Genomic DNA, 16,067 nt, shown 5'->3' with positions numbered 1-16,067 from the left:
CTCACAAGCTTCACTATTCCCAGAGATCGGAGCAGCCAGTTACTGCAAAACTTGTTTGAGTACACCCCTCCCAAAATTTGCTGCCGCTATAGAGCAGAGGTCCACTGCATAGTGTTTCACAAACATCTCTTCTGACGCCCACGTTGCAGCCATGCATATGTCCTTGAAATTTATTCCTGATAAATGCGTTGCTGAGGATGCATACGCCCTCATAGAGTGGGCCTTTAGAAGGATCTACCGTCTGCATCTTATAAACCAGGTAGATCGTCTCCACCAGCCAATGAGAGCATTTTTGTCTTGAAACAGGATGTCCTCCATCCTTCTGTTTATAAATGACTAATAGTCTCCTTGTCTTCCTTATCACAGACGTTTGCTGCAAACAGAACAGAAGAGCACGTCACACATCCACACTGTACATTGCCTGCTCCAGAGATGTTTCTAGTTTTCAGAAAAAGGTGGGTAACACAATATCTTGGTTCATATGAAGGTCTGAGAAAACCTTAGTCCTGAACTATGGGTCTAACCGCAGCATGGTCTTGTCATCGTGGATTATATCGCATGGTTCGTCTATGCATAAAGCGGAGAGCTCACTCACCTTCTTTATTGTCATAATGGCAATCAGAAATACTGTCTTCAATATTACATTTTAAGCTTTGCAGCTGTCATTGGTTCAAATGGTTTTTCTGTCAAGGCTGACAAGACCAAGGAAAGACTCCATTGGTCTGTGTACTGGTGGGTACAGATTTGTTACCCTTTTTAGAAACCTCTTACTGTCTGAGTGACTGAACACAGTCCTCCCTCACCACCACCACCACCACGGAAGGAGGAAATGGCAGCTAAATGCACCCTCAGTGAGGTGTTTGCTAAGCCTCCTGACTTCAGTGTCGTAAGATAATGCAAGATGTCCCTTTTGGAAGCATCTCTGGCTCTAAAGCCCTTGGTCTTTGCATGCACTTTGAAACGTTTCAATTTGGATTATAGTTTTCCCTTTTAGATGCCTTTTTGTTATTCAGCAGAATGCTATCTAACCGTTTATCCTCCACAATGAAAGCCTTGACATTTGAAGGTTTGGATGCAACGAGTGGCCACGCTCTTGTGTTAGAAGATCCATTGTTTGCTTTAGCTGTACATGTTCTCCCACCGTCCTGTAAAATCTTTGCCACCACCCAACTGAGCAGTGGATGGCAGGGTGGGATAACTAGAATAAACTGTGTCCACAGGTACTGGAATGCATCAACCTTTGATTGCTCTCCCAGCCTCGCTCATGAGCAGTACTGAATGCATTTCGCATTCTCTTCCATTGCAAATAGGTCTACTGTGGGCTTTCTCCAAGACTTGAATAGTCCCTTTCGACAAACTGCATTTATCTCCCATTTGTGTTGTTGAAGGAGCACTTGGAATCTGTTAGAGTATTGTTTACCCTTCTTATGTGTATCATAGCCAGATGTATCTTCTGTGGAATGCACCAGTTCCATATCTGTTGGCTTAAATTGCAGAGAGAGCAGGACGCTGCCCCCTCTGTCTTGTTTGGTTACTTATGCTGTAGCAGTTGTATTGTCCATCTGCAGCTGAACTCTCTTTCCGAGCAGGTGTCTGATGTTGCATGTGGCTAAGATGGTAGGTTGGAGAGAAGTCAATGGTAGCGACTCTTGAACAAGGTGATTCAGTGGACTGACCTCGTGATCAAAAATGCCGTTTGTTAGAATCAGTGGGTTTAGGATGCTGGCCCTGAGAGGCTCTAGACATTTGGTTGAAAGGCTTCCTTCCAAGACGTTGCTAAGGCTTGCGGAAGTCTATCTTGTCCATGTGCTTATAAAAGAGTACTGTCGTCACCCATGTTGGTGGTACTTGGAAGTCTAAGATTGGGCAGGCATAGGAAATGTTTTTGCAATGGATTTTGATTTCTTGATGGACTCCTTAGTGGAGTCCATCATCTCATAGACAAAACCCTTCCCATCGAAGGGCAAACGTTCCACTCTGTCTCTCATGTCGGGCTGCAGCGCAGTGGAGAGTAGCCAGGCATGCCTCCGCAAAGCAATAACATCTGCCACGGTCCGGGACTCGGTCTCGGCCAAGTGTTTGGCATTGGATAACTGTTGTCGAGTTTAGAGTGTCACTTTGTCATGGATATCGTTAAATTTAGCTAGGAACTCTTCCAGTGAGATGTCGGCTTGCTCTTGGAAGAGATCATCACAGAGGGAATGGGTATGTTTGGCAAAGCAGGCAGTATAATTAGCTATGTTCACCGCCAGGAGCCAAGTGGAGTAACTCTTATGTCCTAAGACGTCCAATCTGCACCCCTCTTTATCCCCTGAGTTAAAGGAGATTTGGAGGAGGGTGCACAATCCACCACAACTGAATTGGGGGAGGGATACTTCAAGAGGAAATTATCATCTTCTTCTTGGGCTCTATATAAATTCTCCAGGCACTTGGAGGTTGAGGCAGATGTTTGCAGGATCTGCCAAGCAGACTTAGCTGCCTTGGATATAACTGGCAGCACAGAAAAGTGTTCCATGGAAGCCGTGGAACTGAAAAACTTGTGCACAGGATCTTCTACATCTTGAGTCTGCTTTTTCAGTTCTAATCTGAGTGTGGAAGCCATTTCAGAGATTTGGCGATGGTACAAACACATCTCTTCATTTGGAGAAGTGTTATCGGAGGGTATCACCTTGAAAAGTGCTTCATCAGGATGTCTGGATGAACTCAAGGTAGAAGTTGTAGATGAATCTGAGTCATAGTCCTCCATGAGTATCACGGTCCAGAAGGGACATGGACCTTCTTCTTAGACTCCATCTGAGTGGTGGAGAAAGTTGTGTCAAGGACTACAGTTTGACTTAGTTGGCTCTTTTGAGGTCAAAGTACCTGCACAATCTGCGTGGAGATTCAAGAGAGTAAAATAGGATGTTTTGGTACCATGACATCCTCTAAAATTGGAGGAGTAACCTGCAACAATATTGAAGTCACAGAAAGAGCCAGTGGTGGCAACAGGGTGACCTGAGTCCGTCGAGACTAACATCACCGTCAGAGTAGGGAGATCCAGAGGAGGAGTGACTTGAGCTGACATTGAGCCTTCCAAAGTTTGTAGTCTTGATAGTCTGATGGAAGTCCAGGGGAATACAGGTTCTCTTGCATTGCATCTCCGCAACCCCCTTCATGCATCAAGCCCTGTTTGGCAACATAATCTCTGGTGACACTCAAGGCATATGGACTAGAGGGCTGCAGTGTCGAAAGCCGGCCTGCCACAGAATGGATGGGCTGAAAGGCTGAAGTAGCAGAAACGCCCGGCATCTTTGGTATAGAAAGGTCATGCCTTCCTCCTCGGCGTCAAGACCATGGCTCAAAAAGCCGTAAAATGTCGAGTTTGGCGGCATATTTTTGCTAAAGTCTAGCAAGTTTAAAAGATGCTGGGCATCACCCAGTCCCAAACTGGTTTCCATGTGGTCATCCTTGACGTTGATGCTGAAGGAAACTGGTGAAAGACGCAAAGCCTGCAGCGCCAGGTGAGCAGCCGGTGATGGCGATTGCTGCGGTGGTGTAGCTGGCAAGAGAGAACACCTTGATGCTGAGCAGACAAAGCCGTGGTTGGTACCGTTCTTAGTGTAGAGGTGAATGCCAAGGCTTGGTGTTGAGTTGAAGGCGATCGACGATCCCGGGCCACGCCTTCTGGGGTTGCAGGGCGTGACTGAAGTATCACAGGCACTGACTAGTACGTTGTCGGGGAAGCAGTAGCTCAAGATGCAGTATAAGCCTCCTCAGTGGTCCCCAACTCTGGCAACATACCCAATGTCAAGGGCATGGGAGCATCAACCAGAGATCTGGGCATCGGAGTGCTGGGGTGGAGCATGTCATCCTAAAGGGCAGCTCTTATCCTAATGCTCTATTTTTTCTTGTTTGATGAGATAAAGTTAAACAGATCTTACAAGTGGAGGTGTTGTGTTCTTCCCCTAAAGTAGAAACAAATCATGGTCATCTGCGGAGGGGAGTTAAGCGTTTCAGCGAACACAGCACTTAAAAGTCTTTTTCTTTTCCATAACGGGATAAAGAAATGAGGGGGAAATACTCAAGTGCGTGAAGTAAAGTTTGCTCCAACTCCAATCCTAGGTCGTAACCGAATAAACTGTCCATCCATTTCAACTAAGTCGAGAGTATTAAGAATAAGAATAGTCTGGTCCAATCCAAGTTGTAACACGTGAAAAACTAAACTAATTTTGTACTTTTTTAAAAAACAGAAAACTGTTCTGGTCCAAGAAGCTCACTGTCCAAGGTGCTGACACAATGATGGTAAAAAACGAACTGAGAAGAAAACGCTAGCCTGCTCAAACTGAGGCAACGCACCACGTGCAAGGGGCAGGGCTAAGCACTTTGAGGAGCTAGTCAATTCTTCCCAACTGGTCCCGCGCAGGTGCAGAGCCCACTCTTATGAGTGCAACGGATCACGATCCAGATTAATAATAATAACACCTGTCTGACTGTGTAAATAAATCAATAAAATAAAATAAAATAAAATGAAATAAAATAATCCAACAGGTAATTGTTCTGAAAGAATTCTGGATATCAAAGCTGATAAACTCGTCATAGGCACTATCCAACAGGTACCTACAAACAGTCACACCCAACGTATATGCTGTTATTGCAGCAGTGCTAATCATACTCCTGGAAAGTAGCATTGTTTTTTGGGGGATACAGCCTGAAGTGCTGCAAAACCTCAAAGCGCATTCTAGCAGATATCATGGCAACACACAAAACAAACACACATGTGAAGTAAGCAGCAATGGATCCAGATCTCTGAAAAGCTGTTGTTTATAGCCAGTAAGGGAACTAGTGAAATGAGTTGTTTTGTGATTCGACAAATAAAATTGTTATATCACTTTGCCAAATACAGCAGTTCTGCAGTCTACCTTTTATACATCCTTTATATACCACCCACTTCCCCGCAGATCCAACTACCATATAAAATAATTTAACAATAACTGTTAAAGAAAGAAGCACAGAAGTATAAAGTATAGAAGAAGTATAAAGAAAGAAGACAGTGATCAGCATGATTGCTTGTACCAATTCTGATTGTATCAGCAACGTGAGGAAAGCTGGCCTTGTGGTAGCAAGCATGAATTATCCCCTTTGCTAAACAAGGTCTGCCCTGGTTGCATTTGAATGGGAGACTACATGTGAGCACTGTAAGAAATTCCCCCTAGGGGATGGGGACACTCTGGGAAGAGCATCTGCATGCTTGCATGCAGAAGGTTCCAAGTTCCCTCCCTGGCAACTCCAAGATAGGGCTGACTCCTGCTTGCAAACTTGGAGAAGCCACTGCCAGTTTGTGCAGACAATACTGAGCTAGATGGACCAATGGTTTGACTTGGTATATGGCAGCTGCCTATGTTCCTATGTTCCACAGATACCAAACTATTGGGATCAAGTGGAGTAATCTAGTCTCAAGGCAGACATTCATCAAAATCAGAGTTGAAGGGACTGGCACACTTCAACTGAAAGCAATTGACCTTTGAGGGTGGAAAAATCCCAAGTAGTAATGAAAGACAAGACAGCACAGCCAGAACCAGTATTGAAAGTGCTTTGAATGAATAAAACAAAAACACAAGTGTCTTGGATACAACCATTTGCATACAGAAGCAAGCTTACACACACCTATCTCTAGCTGGATATTCACTGAGCTAAAAAGCTCGATCCAGGCAATATTGTCAGTGATCTGCTCAGGGAAGAAGAGTGGGGAGTCCTGAATCCAGTCTTTTGTTTCCCTTCAACAGCTCCCAGAGTATGCTTTTCATTCTGGGGAAACACATCCACTGCTGCATATGCATTCTACTACATTAAGGCAAGAAATGAAGCTTCTAAGTTTGTTGGTTTTTTAAGGATGGGGAGCATTTACTATCTTAGTTCTAGAGCAATGCCAGCCACAAGTCCTACATTAAGAAAACATTTCATCATCTAATGAAAAAAATTCTATATTCAATAAGATAAATTTTGAAGACAAAAATAGTTGCATACCTGAAAAATTCAAAGTTGAGACAAGCTTTCGGTAGGAAAAATTTGTCATCCTGCTTGAACCACAGCTTGCTCATTGCAGTGTCCTGCATTTAAGAAAACATTACATTATAATACAAATTGTGCTTTGTTTGTTTTAATGTATATTGTAATGTATAGTGAACAGCATGAGTTCAGTACCTATACTCAACAGAGCCTTGTTTTCCCATCCTCCGAATGCAAGCGCATGATCATGCGCATGGGCAGCACCAGAGGCGCTCCTTAGTCTGCCCCTGGTAGTGTGGTCACCTGTCCAAGCATGATGATGCGGGGGGGGGCCCTCCAAAGGCCTTTAGGTCCAGGCTCCAAAATTACCTAGGTGCAACCTCTGGGCAGCACAAGGAAGCATTGCAAAGAATGCGAGGTCTATGTCGTCATAGTGAAAAGACAGAAGGGATGAGGTAATGGGAAATATACATAGGCCTCCCATTTCCTGTAATGTAATGCCCCCTTGTGCAACAGTGTCCTCCACACATTGACCATGCTCCATGCTCAACCAACTGTCCATGCTCAACCAACTGTACCCAAATATTTTTTCAAGTGCATGTATATAGCATACCATAAATGCTCTTCAAATCTTACAATACATTTTAATGATTAAAAGACAATAAATGAGTATTCAAATCTCACTCAAAATCTGCCCATCCTGAAGGGGAGTGATAGCAGCAGCACTCTCTCTCTTTTTCTCCTCCCAAGACTTCTGCCTCCCTCTCCCCCTCCCGCTTTCCAGTGTCTAGAATGCATATTCAGTTGTGCCCAAGGAGCCATGAGTAGTTTAGTTCTACATGATTCCCGAGTTCATAGCCAGGAGAGAGAGACTGCTACTGCCACCCCTGCCCTGCCACCACCAGGTAAATTTGGGAGAAATGAAGGGCTGACAGGGAAGAGATGGCTAGCAGCAGTGGATATGAGTATCCAATATAAGCCAGTACAAACCCAGGCTTGCTTCAAAGTGGGGTGAAGAAACTCAAACTTCACCTCCAGAGTTACTTAAATTTACAGGTGTATATATTTTGCATGGGTGGAGAGAGAATACGAACTACACATAATGGACAGGAACAAGTTATATTTTAAAGCCACAAAAACTGAACACTTCATGCCTTAGATCCAAAGCCATTCGTTTTCATATCTATTATTTGAATATAAGAGTCAGCATGATGCAGTAGTTAAAGAGTCAGACTAAGATCTGCAAGACCCAGGTTCAAATTCCACGGAGCCATGAAACTCACTGGTAATTCTGAGTCAGTAATTCTCTCTCAATCCTTACAGGGTTGTTGTGAGAATAAAAGATGTGGGTGGATGGGTGGTCGGGGGAGAAACATGTATGCTAATCTGGGATTCTCAAAAGAAGGGTGGGATAAAGATCAAATAATAAATATTGTTCAGGTAGTACTCTGAAACAGAAGTAGTAGATAACCTTACAAAAGTACTGGGGGGGAAATGGAACATGTTCCAGAAATCCCACACACTATTATGAAATACAGAATACATGTACTTACCTTAATAAGAGTAGGGTACTGTGGAGCCTCCTTCTCTAATGGTACAATCTCAAAATTAGTAGGAATAAATTCATTCTTCATTGGGAGCTTGAATTTCCCATTAAGATCAGCATTTTGCCATTTCTACACAGTGTAAGCAAGAAGAATACTTTTACTGTCATCCAGTGGGAAGATTTAAAAAATGTTGTAATGGTGCCTAACTAGAGAGATCTATATCAAATAATAAAATACTAGTCATGCAACAAACAGCATTTGTCCAACATTAGTTTTTCTTTTAGATATATTATAAAAAATATAGGTGGCCCTCATTATCCATGGGTCCGTTATCTGTGGTTTTGCGTATCCACGGTCGGAAAATATAGACACAACCTTGTTATCAGTTTTTGGTGTGCCATTTCATCCTCATATAATTGTGCTCTTCCTGCATGTGCTAATGGGTTGTGAAAAGACTTTGGGGAAGGACGGAGGAGTGCTTTGGTCTGCATGTTTAGAGTTTTTTGTCCTTCAAAAAGGTATTTTTAAGAGCATTCAATAGCACATTATCATTCTTATATGTAGGGCCCTTGTTATAAAAGTTAAACAGTACAACTGCATTAACTTAAAATGTAACTATCTCCTGCAGAGTTACCAGTGCAATTGAATGAGTAAAAGAACTTGAAGTCTGGAGGAGTGATGTCCCCATGACAACACTTGACAAGGTCACTGAGGAAGACTTTGAAGTCAGAATGCATTTGACTTACTGATCAAGACTTTAATACTTTGTGAAGACTTCAAACTGTTTGGCGATACAGTATGGAATCAAGAAGCTTTTAGGAGGACTTTAGCTCATTTGCGAGCACACTTTCACTACATATACTTTGGGACATTTTAATACTATTTTATTGGTATATTATGAGGATGTTTTATATTTTATTCTTTTATATAATGATCTTGTGTTTTATGTAGAACTTTTAATGCTTATTATTAAAATACCCATTTTTATCTATATTCACAGTTTTTAGTAGCCTAGCATTATATTAGCTTTCCCCCGCTGATCTTTTGTGGTGTTCAAGCAAAGTCACTGTCCCAACTACTTTATGGAGCGCAGCTGGGGCTTTTTCCAAATATAACAACTTTGGAATGTGTACAGTCAAAATTTCTGAGAACTGCTCTTAATATTCCAAGATCTGTTTCAAATGCTGCTGCCCGTTTGGAGACTGGCTTTATTTGGGTGGAGGCCAGTATCTGGATTATTATATTCTGTTACTGGCTCAAACTAATTTATCATCCAGTTGGCCTGGCTCCTCTAATTTTACAGGATGATTTTGGCTCCAGGTGGATCCAGTCTATTGAGGCTAAAATAGCTACTTTGGGCCTCTCTGTTACAATTCTGTCTAAGCTGGGATTTGATCAGGCAAGGTTGCTGGTTAAACAATGAGTGTTTGACTCCGAACGGCAAAATGGCCTCGGGAAGGTCTCCAAATTTTACATCTCAGAAGAAAGAAGATATCTAGTCTCTGCAATGAATTATTTTACTTGGTTGGAATTTCCGAGGTATAGGAAAGCTTTTACCTTGGCTCGTTGCCATTGTTTACCCTCGGCAGTTCTAGAAGGGCGCTATAAAGGGGTTCCATTTGCTGACAGACTTTGCCCTTGTGGGTTGGATCAGGTGGAAACTACTGAACATGTTCTATTATTCTGCCTGTTTTACAAGGATATCCGTGAAACTTTCATTACTCCTTTGCTTTGTAAATTTCCCGGTCGACAGGAGCAATTTTATTGTTCCTTGTTGCTTTCGGACTCAGAGTGTTTAATTACATCTAATGTGGCTAAATTCTGTGCTGCTGCCATAAATATACGTCACCGGATGGTTAATAAGGATATTTTACTGTTTTAAATTTTTATTATCATTATGTTTTCTATTTTGTCAATTTTTTTAACTAATTCTAATTTCAGCCTGTTTTAATTATATACACTCAATTTATTGTTATATAGCTGTAATCTTTCTCTTCTGTTTTGGCTTGTGGCTGTAACATTAAAGAACTTGAACTTTTGGTGTTCAGATTTACCTTTTTGGATCAACACCCTGTTTTGTGTTGTGATTATGTGGATTACAACTACCATCATTCCAAGCCACACTAGCTGAAGGCCATTGTGTCTGGGGATGATGGAAGTTGTAGTCTAGCAACAACTGCGGAACCAAGGTTGAGAACCTCTGCCCTAGAGCTTTTGGAGCCTTTTTGCAGATATTTCTGTGGAGCCTTTGCAAGCCTGTGGGAGCTGTCCTTGAGCCATTCTTGTGGAGCTTCTTCGAAGAGTCTCTTGCAGTAGTGTGCAGCCCTGGTAAGATGCTGATTATCACTTTAATAAACTTTAGTTTTGATGAAGTTCTATTTTTTATTAAAAATTCAAATTAAAAATTCCATTTTAATTTTGATGATTAATTACATTAACTGATGTTAAGTACTGTATCCATTAACATGCATTTTAAATATCCATTAACATTTATTTTAATCATCAATTACCGTACTTTATCAATTTTGTGGGAGGTTGTCTTGCAAAATTACTGTACTGTACAGCATTGTACAACTTTTTCCTTCCTCCACAACCAAAATGAGCAAGTGCATAGCTGAGAGTTCTGCAGAGGGGAGTGGCAAAAGATCTCACAAGGTGTTGCCCTTGAGCGAGAAGGTTAAGCTGCTAGACGTGTTGGCTGGTGGGGACAGCATAGCATCTATTGCACGCCATCATGGCATGAGTTCACTGTCTGCTCCATCAAAAAATGCAAAGCCAGTATCTGTGCGCATGTGGTGTCCAACACGTCACAGAATCTTAAGGTGGCGTTCCATCCACACAGGGAACAGATGGAAAAGGTCCTCAGTTTGTGGCTAGAGGACCAAGCCCAGAGGAACATGCCACTGAGTGAACAGGAACATCTGAAGCATGGTCCCCAGGCAAACAAAGCCTGGTTTGAAAGATTCAAGCACCGCTACAGCCTCCACAATGTCAAGCTGGCAGGAATAGCATTGGCAGACCACAAGGTTGCACAAACATTTCCAGCAGAGTTCAAGCGGCTGATTGAGTCTGGAGGATACAGGCCTGAGCAGGTCTTCAATGCTGATAAGACTGGCCTGTTATGGAAGCAGATACCATCCCATTCCTTCATCAGCAAAGAAAAAAGAACTGCTCTGGGTTTCAAGGCAGCCAGGGACTGCCTCACTCTGCTGGTATGCCCATGCTCCTGTACCGAGCACAGAACCTTCCTGCCCTGAAAGGCAAGAATAAAAACTAGCTTACCATCTTCTGGAGAGCCAACAGGAGAGCATGGGTGACTGCAGTGCTTTTCTCTGACTGGGTGAACAACTGCGCTCTGCATGAGGTGCAGAGATATCTGGCCTTCAAGAACCTCGCTTTCAGAGTCCTCCTGGTGCTCAACAATGTACCTGGACACCCTGAGACCCTACTGTTTGCACACCCAAACTTGGAGATTGCCTTCTTGCTGCTCAACCATGATTCAACCGATGGACCAAGGTCTGATTGCAACTTTCAAGTCCCATTCGCTGCACCTTCAGGATGATGCTGGATCTCATGGAAGCTGATCCCTCTCAGTCAGCCAGCAACTGCTGGAGGAACTACAGCATCACGGACTGCATTAAGAACATCACAGCATCCCTTGCAGAGATCAAATCCCACACATGGAATGCACTGTGGAAAAAGTTGTGGCCTGGGGAAGTCACCTCTTTATCTTTTGCAGCTGTTCCTTTAGTAGCTAATGAAGTGGAGTGGATCACCAACCTTGTGCACACATTTGGTGGAGAACGTCTGCAAGACATCGAACTACATGAGGTGGAGGAACTCCTCTAATCCCATCAGGAATAGTTGTCGGAGAAAGAATTGGAGAACAACATCCAGGCAGCTCCTGAAAGTGAGGAAGAAGAGAAGAGGAACAGATGTTCCCCAAACTCGTCGTCACAAAGGGGCTGTCTGCAGATTCCGCAGCTGGGGACTGCCTTCTCTGACAAAGTCTTCAAACTTGATCCCCTGATGGAGTGCAGCATCAAGTTCAAAAGGCAGCTGGAGGCTGTTTTGCAACCCTATAAGTATACCTACCAGGCTTTGCAAAACAATGGGAAGCAAAGGTCCATCACCAGCTACTTTGAAAAGGTAGCTGCACCCACCACCACGGCTGCGGAGTCATCATTGGAAAGAGACACCTCTATTTTCCACGGCTTCAAGAAGGAAGAGGATGAGGATGATGATGATAATAATGACAATGACAACAATGCCGGCAGCAGGTCTGCCTCTGCAGGGCCTGCTACTGGTATCTGACCTGTGCTTCAAGCAAAAGACTGGAGATGGAGTGCTGCAAACTCCAGGAGTGGAGTGAAGGAACTCCACTGCTTCTTAAACTTGATTTTTGCTGCTGCAGACCAGAAAGAGCTGGAGTGCTGCTAACTCCAGCAGTGGAGCAAAGAAACTCCCTTGAACTGGAGTCAATTTTGTGCTGCCTCTTTGGCCAACCTAGCAACCAATCAGACCAGGGGTTGGTGCTGCTAAATGTTGGACTTCAACCGTGGGGTGAGGAAACTTGACAATTACATATCACTGGAGGAGTTGTGGGCCACTGCTGGAGTACCTGAAGAGTGAGGGAGCTGAAGTGGCCAAAGTACAGTGCTGTGCTCCATCCTTATTTCTGCTTTCCCCATCTTTTTGGTGATTTTTTCAGTCATTTTCCTGGGCTCCGGAACGTAATCTCCCAATTCCCATTGACTTAAGGATTCATTATCCATGGTTTCGTTAGGCTTGTAGGCTGGAATGGAACCCCCATGAATAACAAGGGCCACCTGTACTTCAATCTAGCTAAGCGAGCTGAATACATAGAAGCCAGTAACCCAAACTAATTGAACAACTGCATGTGCAATGAAAAGCTATGTGCATAAATTGCCTCTCAGATCCATCAACTGGAACTGCAGATTTCTAATATTTTTCACACAAAAAACACCCTAAAATTCCACAATCAGCTGCTCTGGGGTGAGAGACTGAATTCAGTTGCCTCCATTTACGCTTTCCTGCCAAACAGCTGATCAGTTGGATATTGGGGGGTGGGGGGGAAAGGTTCACACATACAGCTCTGGCTGCAATTGATAGGATTATGAAGGGTAGAGTCTCATGTTCAAAAAAGGTACACACAAACATCTGAAATCAATGCTCAAATCACATAACATGCTGTGGTGGGATTTCAATTGTCAGTTCCTTGCACAGGAATATATTCAATCCTGACAGGCTTCTTATAATTTTGCCTGCAAACAAACTCATTTTTCAGTTTAAAAAAAACCTCTATTGTGTTTGATTCACAGAATAAAGTTATTTTTATGGATGCTATCCTAAAAATTTAGCGGAGCATTCCAAATATTTAATAAATTAAACCCACTACAATAATGCTGTTCACAGCCACACTTGTTTCAGTAGAACCTACAACATTTTTCTTGTTGCCAGGGCTAGCTCCTTCTTCTCTTTCATCTTTTGAGATGAAAAGGCGATCCTCTGGAGCCAGGATAGGAGCCAGTGCTGATACTGCACCACTTACTCATTGGTCCAACCCCACCTCACTCCCCAGCCCAGACACCACCCCTCCTCCCCCTCACCTCCAGCCTCATCTTCTGGGGGTACACCACTGCTACTTGTGGTTTTCAATGCATTGAACATCATCAGCTTCACACTCAATACCACATCACACACTGAGACTGTCACCTCATGATAGAGCTGCCTGTACAACAGCTGACAATAACTTCTACTGATGCAATGCCCTTATACAAGGAACACTAGCAACTATAAACAAATGGAGATAGTCCAGTCCAAATTTCTGCATGCCATATTCTCGGTCCCTACATGCATGCCCAATGCCATTTTACAGCTGGAGGAAGCCCTAACAAGAGTGGAGGCCAAGGTTTGGCTGTCTGTATTTAACTTTTGGCTTCAACTTATTTTCCTTCTGAAAGGCCTAGCTCCTCTTGTTCTGGAAGATGGTTTTTAATCTAGTTAGTGTAAATGCCTTTATGATATGCTGGGCAAGCATGTGTTTTCATCTCCACTTTTAATGCCACTGGGACATGATGTTGCTAAAGGACTTATAAAACAAACAATAGTGGACATGGAAAAGCTGAGTGATAAGGGACAGATCTCTGCAAGAAATTTTCCTGGTTGCTTTTCAAATCATCCTGTACCAGCTCATTATCTAACAAGACTAACCATTTAATGTGTTTAATGTGCTTCCATCTGTGTTGTTGGAGGACAGGTATCAAAAAATTCCCTTTTTACAGCCGGATATGCCCTGTGCTCAGGCCATCAAGTCTGTGACTCGTGTTCTTTTATACTGTTCATTTTATAGAGAGATTCACATTTCTCTTATTACTTCTCTCTTATTAAATATGCCTTATAGAACGGATGATGAATAGACCTCTCTTTTTTTAGCTGATTGCTATGTACCCATAACACTATGTGTGGCCAAATTCTGTGCGGCTGCATGTAAGGTTAGGTCTGAGATGGCTTAAGTTATATTTATTAGTACTATGAAGGTTCTGACATTATGTATGTGTACTATTTAAACTAAGTTCTATGTTGTTCGGTCAAATAAAGTACTGATTCATTCACTAGTGATGGTTACTGGTACAAGTACTAACACAAAAATAACTTCTCTCTTTACAACAGAGCATATTCAGGACCAGTTTAAACAATGAAACACTAGCAGTTTTCTTAGCACACCTTAACGATTTCATCAGAAATTGCTTCTTGCTTGTATTGGGTTCCATACCATTGTTCTGTTCTATCAGTTTTCCCTTCAAAAGTCTTAGAAACTATTGCAACCCTAAAAATAAAATCAAAACATAGTAAATAACAAATACTTATTGTACATCTACCACACTCATTTTAATATATTCCTGCCTGAAAGAGCACTTCAACCCACATTTAATCATGTTAAAAGAGTAGTGTGAATGGGCCACAAGTTGTTACTCTGATATATAAGAATCTATTAAAATGAAAGAACGAATACATTGAACTTTGAATAATATCACGAACATTTTGCAGTATTTAAGATACTCCATGCTATGGGATTCATAGGAACCACATAGCATTTTGAAGGAAAGGACATTTGACTTGAATTGGAAATAGGTTGCTAGAATACTGATAATCAACAACAGGATCTTGGCCATCTCAGTTGGTTGAAAGAGTACCTGTCAAACTTCTCAACCAGCTTGCGAATGCCAAATAAATATGAAATGATACACAATCCAAGAGTCTGCCTGTCTTTCTCATACTATAATTTCTCTTTGCAATAATTTAGTTAGAAATCTAGGTGTCAAATTCCGCTAGTTTTACTTCCAACCACAAGACCAAAAAACATATAATTGTTTTAATTGCTGATTTTTACATTTATGGAAGTTTTAACTGGTTTTGAACCACCTTGAGACTTTGGTTATACATGGTATAGAAATCTGTTTATATTTATTTTACTTTATATTTAAGGATTGTTTAAAGTTTCAACAGTGTAGGACAAAAATTCCATAGGAAGTGAATTTACAACAGTGCCCATTGCAGCTATTATTTCTTGACTACTGCATTTCAGCAAAGTTATTTCAAAATCAATAGAACTTGTATACCTGCCGCTTACAGAAAATTAAGAACTGATGTCATTAAGCATTAAATCAACTCACACTGATAATTTTCAGACACTGGTTCTGTACAAAAACCTTTCTTTCTTTTTGCTCCAAGTGTAAATACAAAAAAAGTATAATTTCACATAATGTTTCCCACCAGGAGAAACATGGTACAGCATTCTGGTTTCGGACTCTGAGTGTGTTGCTCACTCTCTCATCACTCCAGGGGAAGCCACAAGACTTTGCTGGCTTGTTCTTTTCATATTTGAGAACAATTTGAAAAGCAATATATAAATATTCGTAATAGTAACAGTAGTAGTTGCTGCAGCTCCCATACTCAGGGAAAACACTGAGAAGTACTGAAAAGCACTATGACTTCTGTATGGATAAACTTCTGGCAGACGAGAGAGCATTAATATGTAGTAATGGTAGCTTGTATAAGTGGGAAGAGGCAGATGAATCAATGGTCAGCCACCTTTTCAAATTAAAGATTATTAAAATACTTTGCTTTATCTACTGGTTTGTTAAAGCCATAACCACAGAGAGAAGCAAGAGCTAGTGTACAGGGAATACACTATATCATTAAAAATTAAATTCTTGACAAAAATTTTGACTTATTTTTATTGTGTCTACATTTCCTTCCCAGCAATTAGAAAAACTTACAATATACTCCAGATGCTCCTGAATAAATTTCAAACTTTTCTTAAAAAACATTTGAAAATAAATAAATCAGGCCATACATGCAAACCCTGTTAATCACAGACACGGCATCCATGGTTTTGCATATCCTCAGATGGGTAATTGCCACCCGACCTCAGTATACATGATAAAATTCACCAATTAAAGGGTTAAAACTCAAGTGCCCAAGGGTTGGGGGTGGGCGGATCAGCCTGCC

The 16,067-nt window shown here is 42.0% G+C and overlaps 1 protein-coding gene across 8 annotated transcripts in view; it reads right to left on the bottom strand.

The window, feature by feature from the left end:
* IDE (insulin degrading enzyme) overlaps nt 1-16,067 on the bottom strand; it is a 109,528-nt gene that overhangs the window by 37,221 nt on the left and 56,240 nt on the right. For all 8 annotated transcript variants that reach the window (XM_053306780.1, XM_053306782.1, XM_053306775.1 and 5 more), the window contains 3 exons: nt 14,280-14,382; nt 7,539-7,661; nt 6,004-6,086 (listed from right to left, as the gene is read on the bottom strand). In XM_053306780.1, coding sequence (XP_053162755.1) covers nt 6,004-6,086; nt 7,539-7,661; nt 14,280-14,382 — 309 coding nt within the window. The remainder of the gene's footprint in view (nt 1-6,003; nt 6,087-7,538; nt 7,662-14,279; nt 14,383-16,067) is intronic.

Source organism: Hemicordylus capensis, chromosome 3 (genome assembly GCF_027244095.1).
Source record: "Hemicordylus capensis ecotype Gifberg chromosome 3, rHemCap1.1.pri, whole genome shotgun sequence".
In the NCBI taxonomy this organism is placed as follows: Eukaryota; Metazoa; Chordata; class Lepidosauria; order Squamata; family Cordylidae; genus Hemicordylus; species Hemicordylus capensis.
The sequence above is the reverse complement of the archived record's forward strand: the minus strand, read 5'-3'. Positions and strand labels throughout refer to the sequence as shown.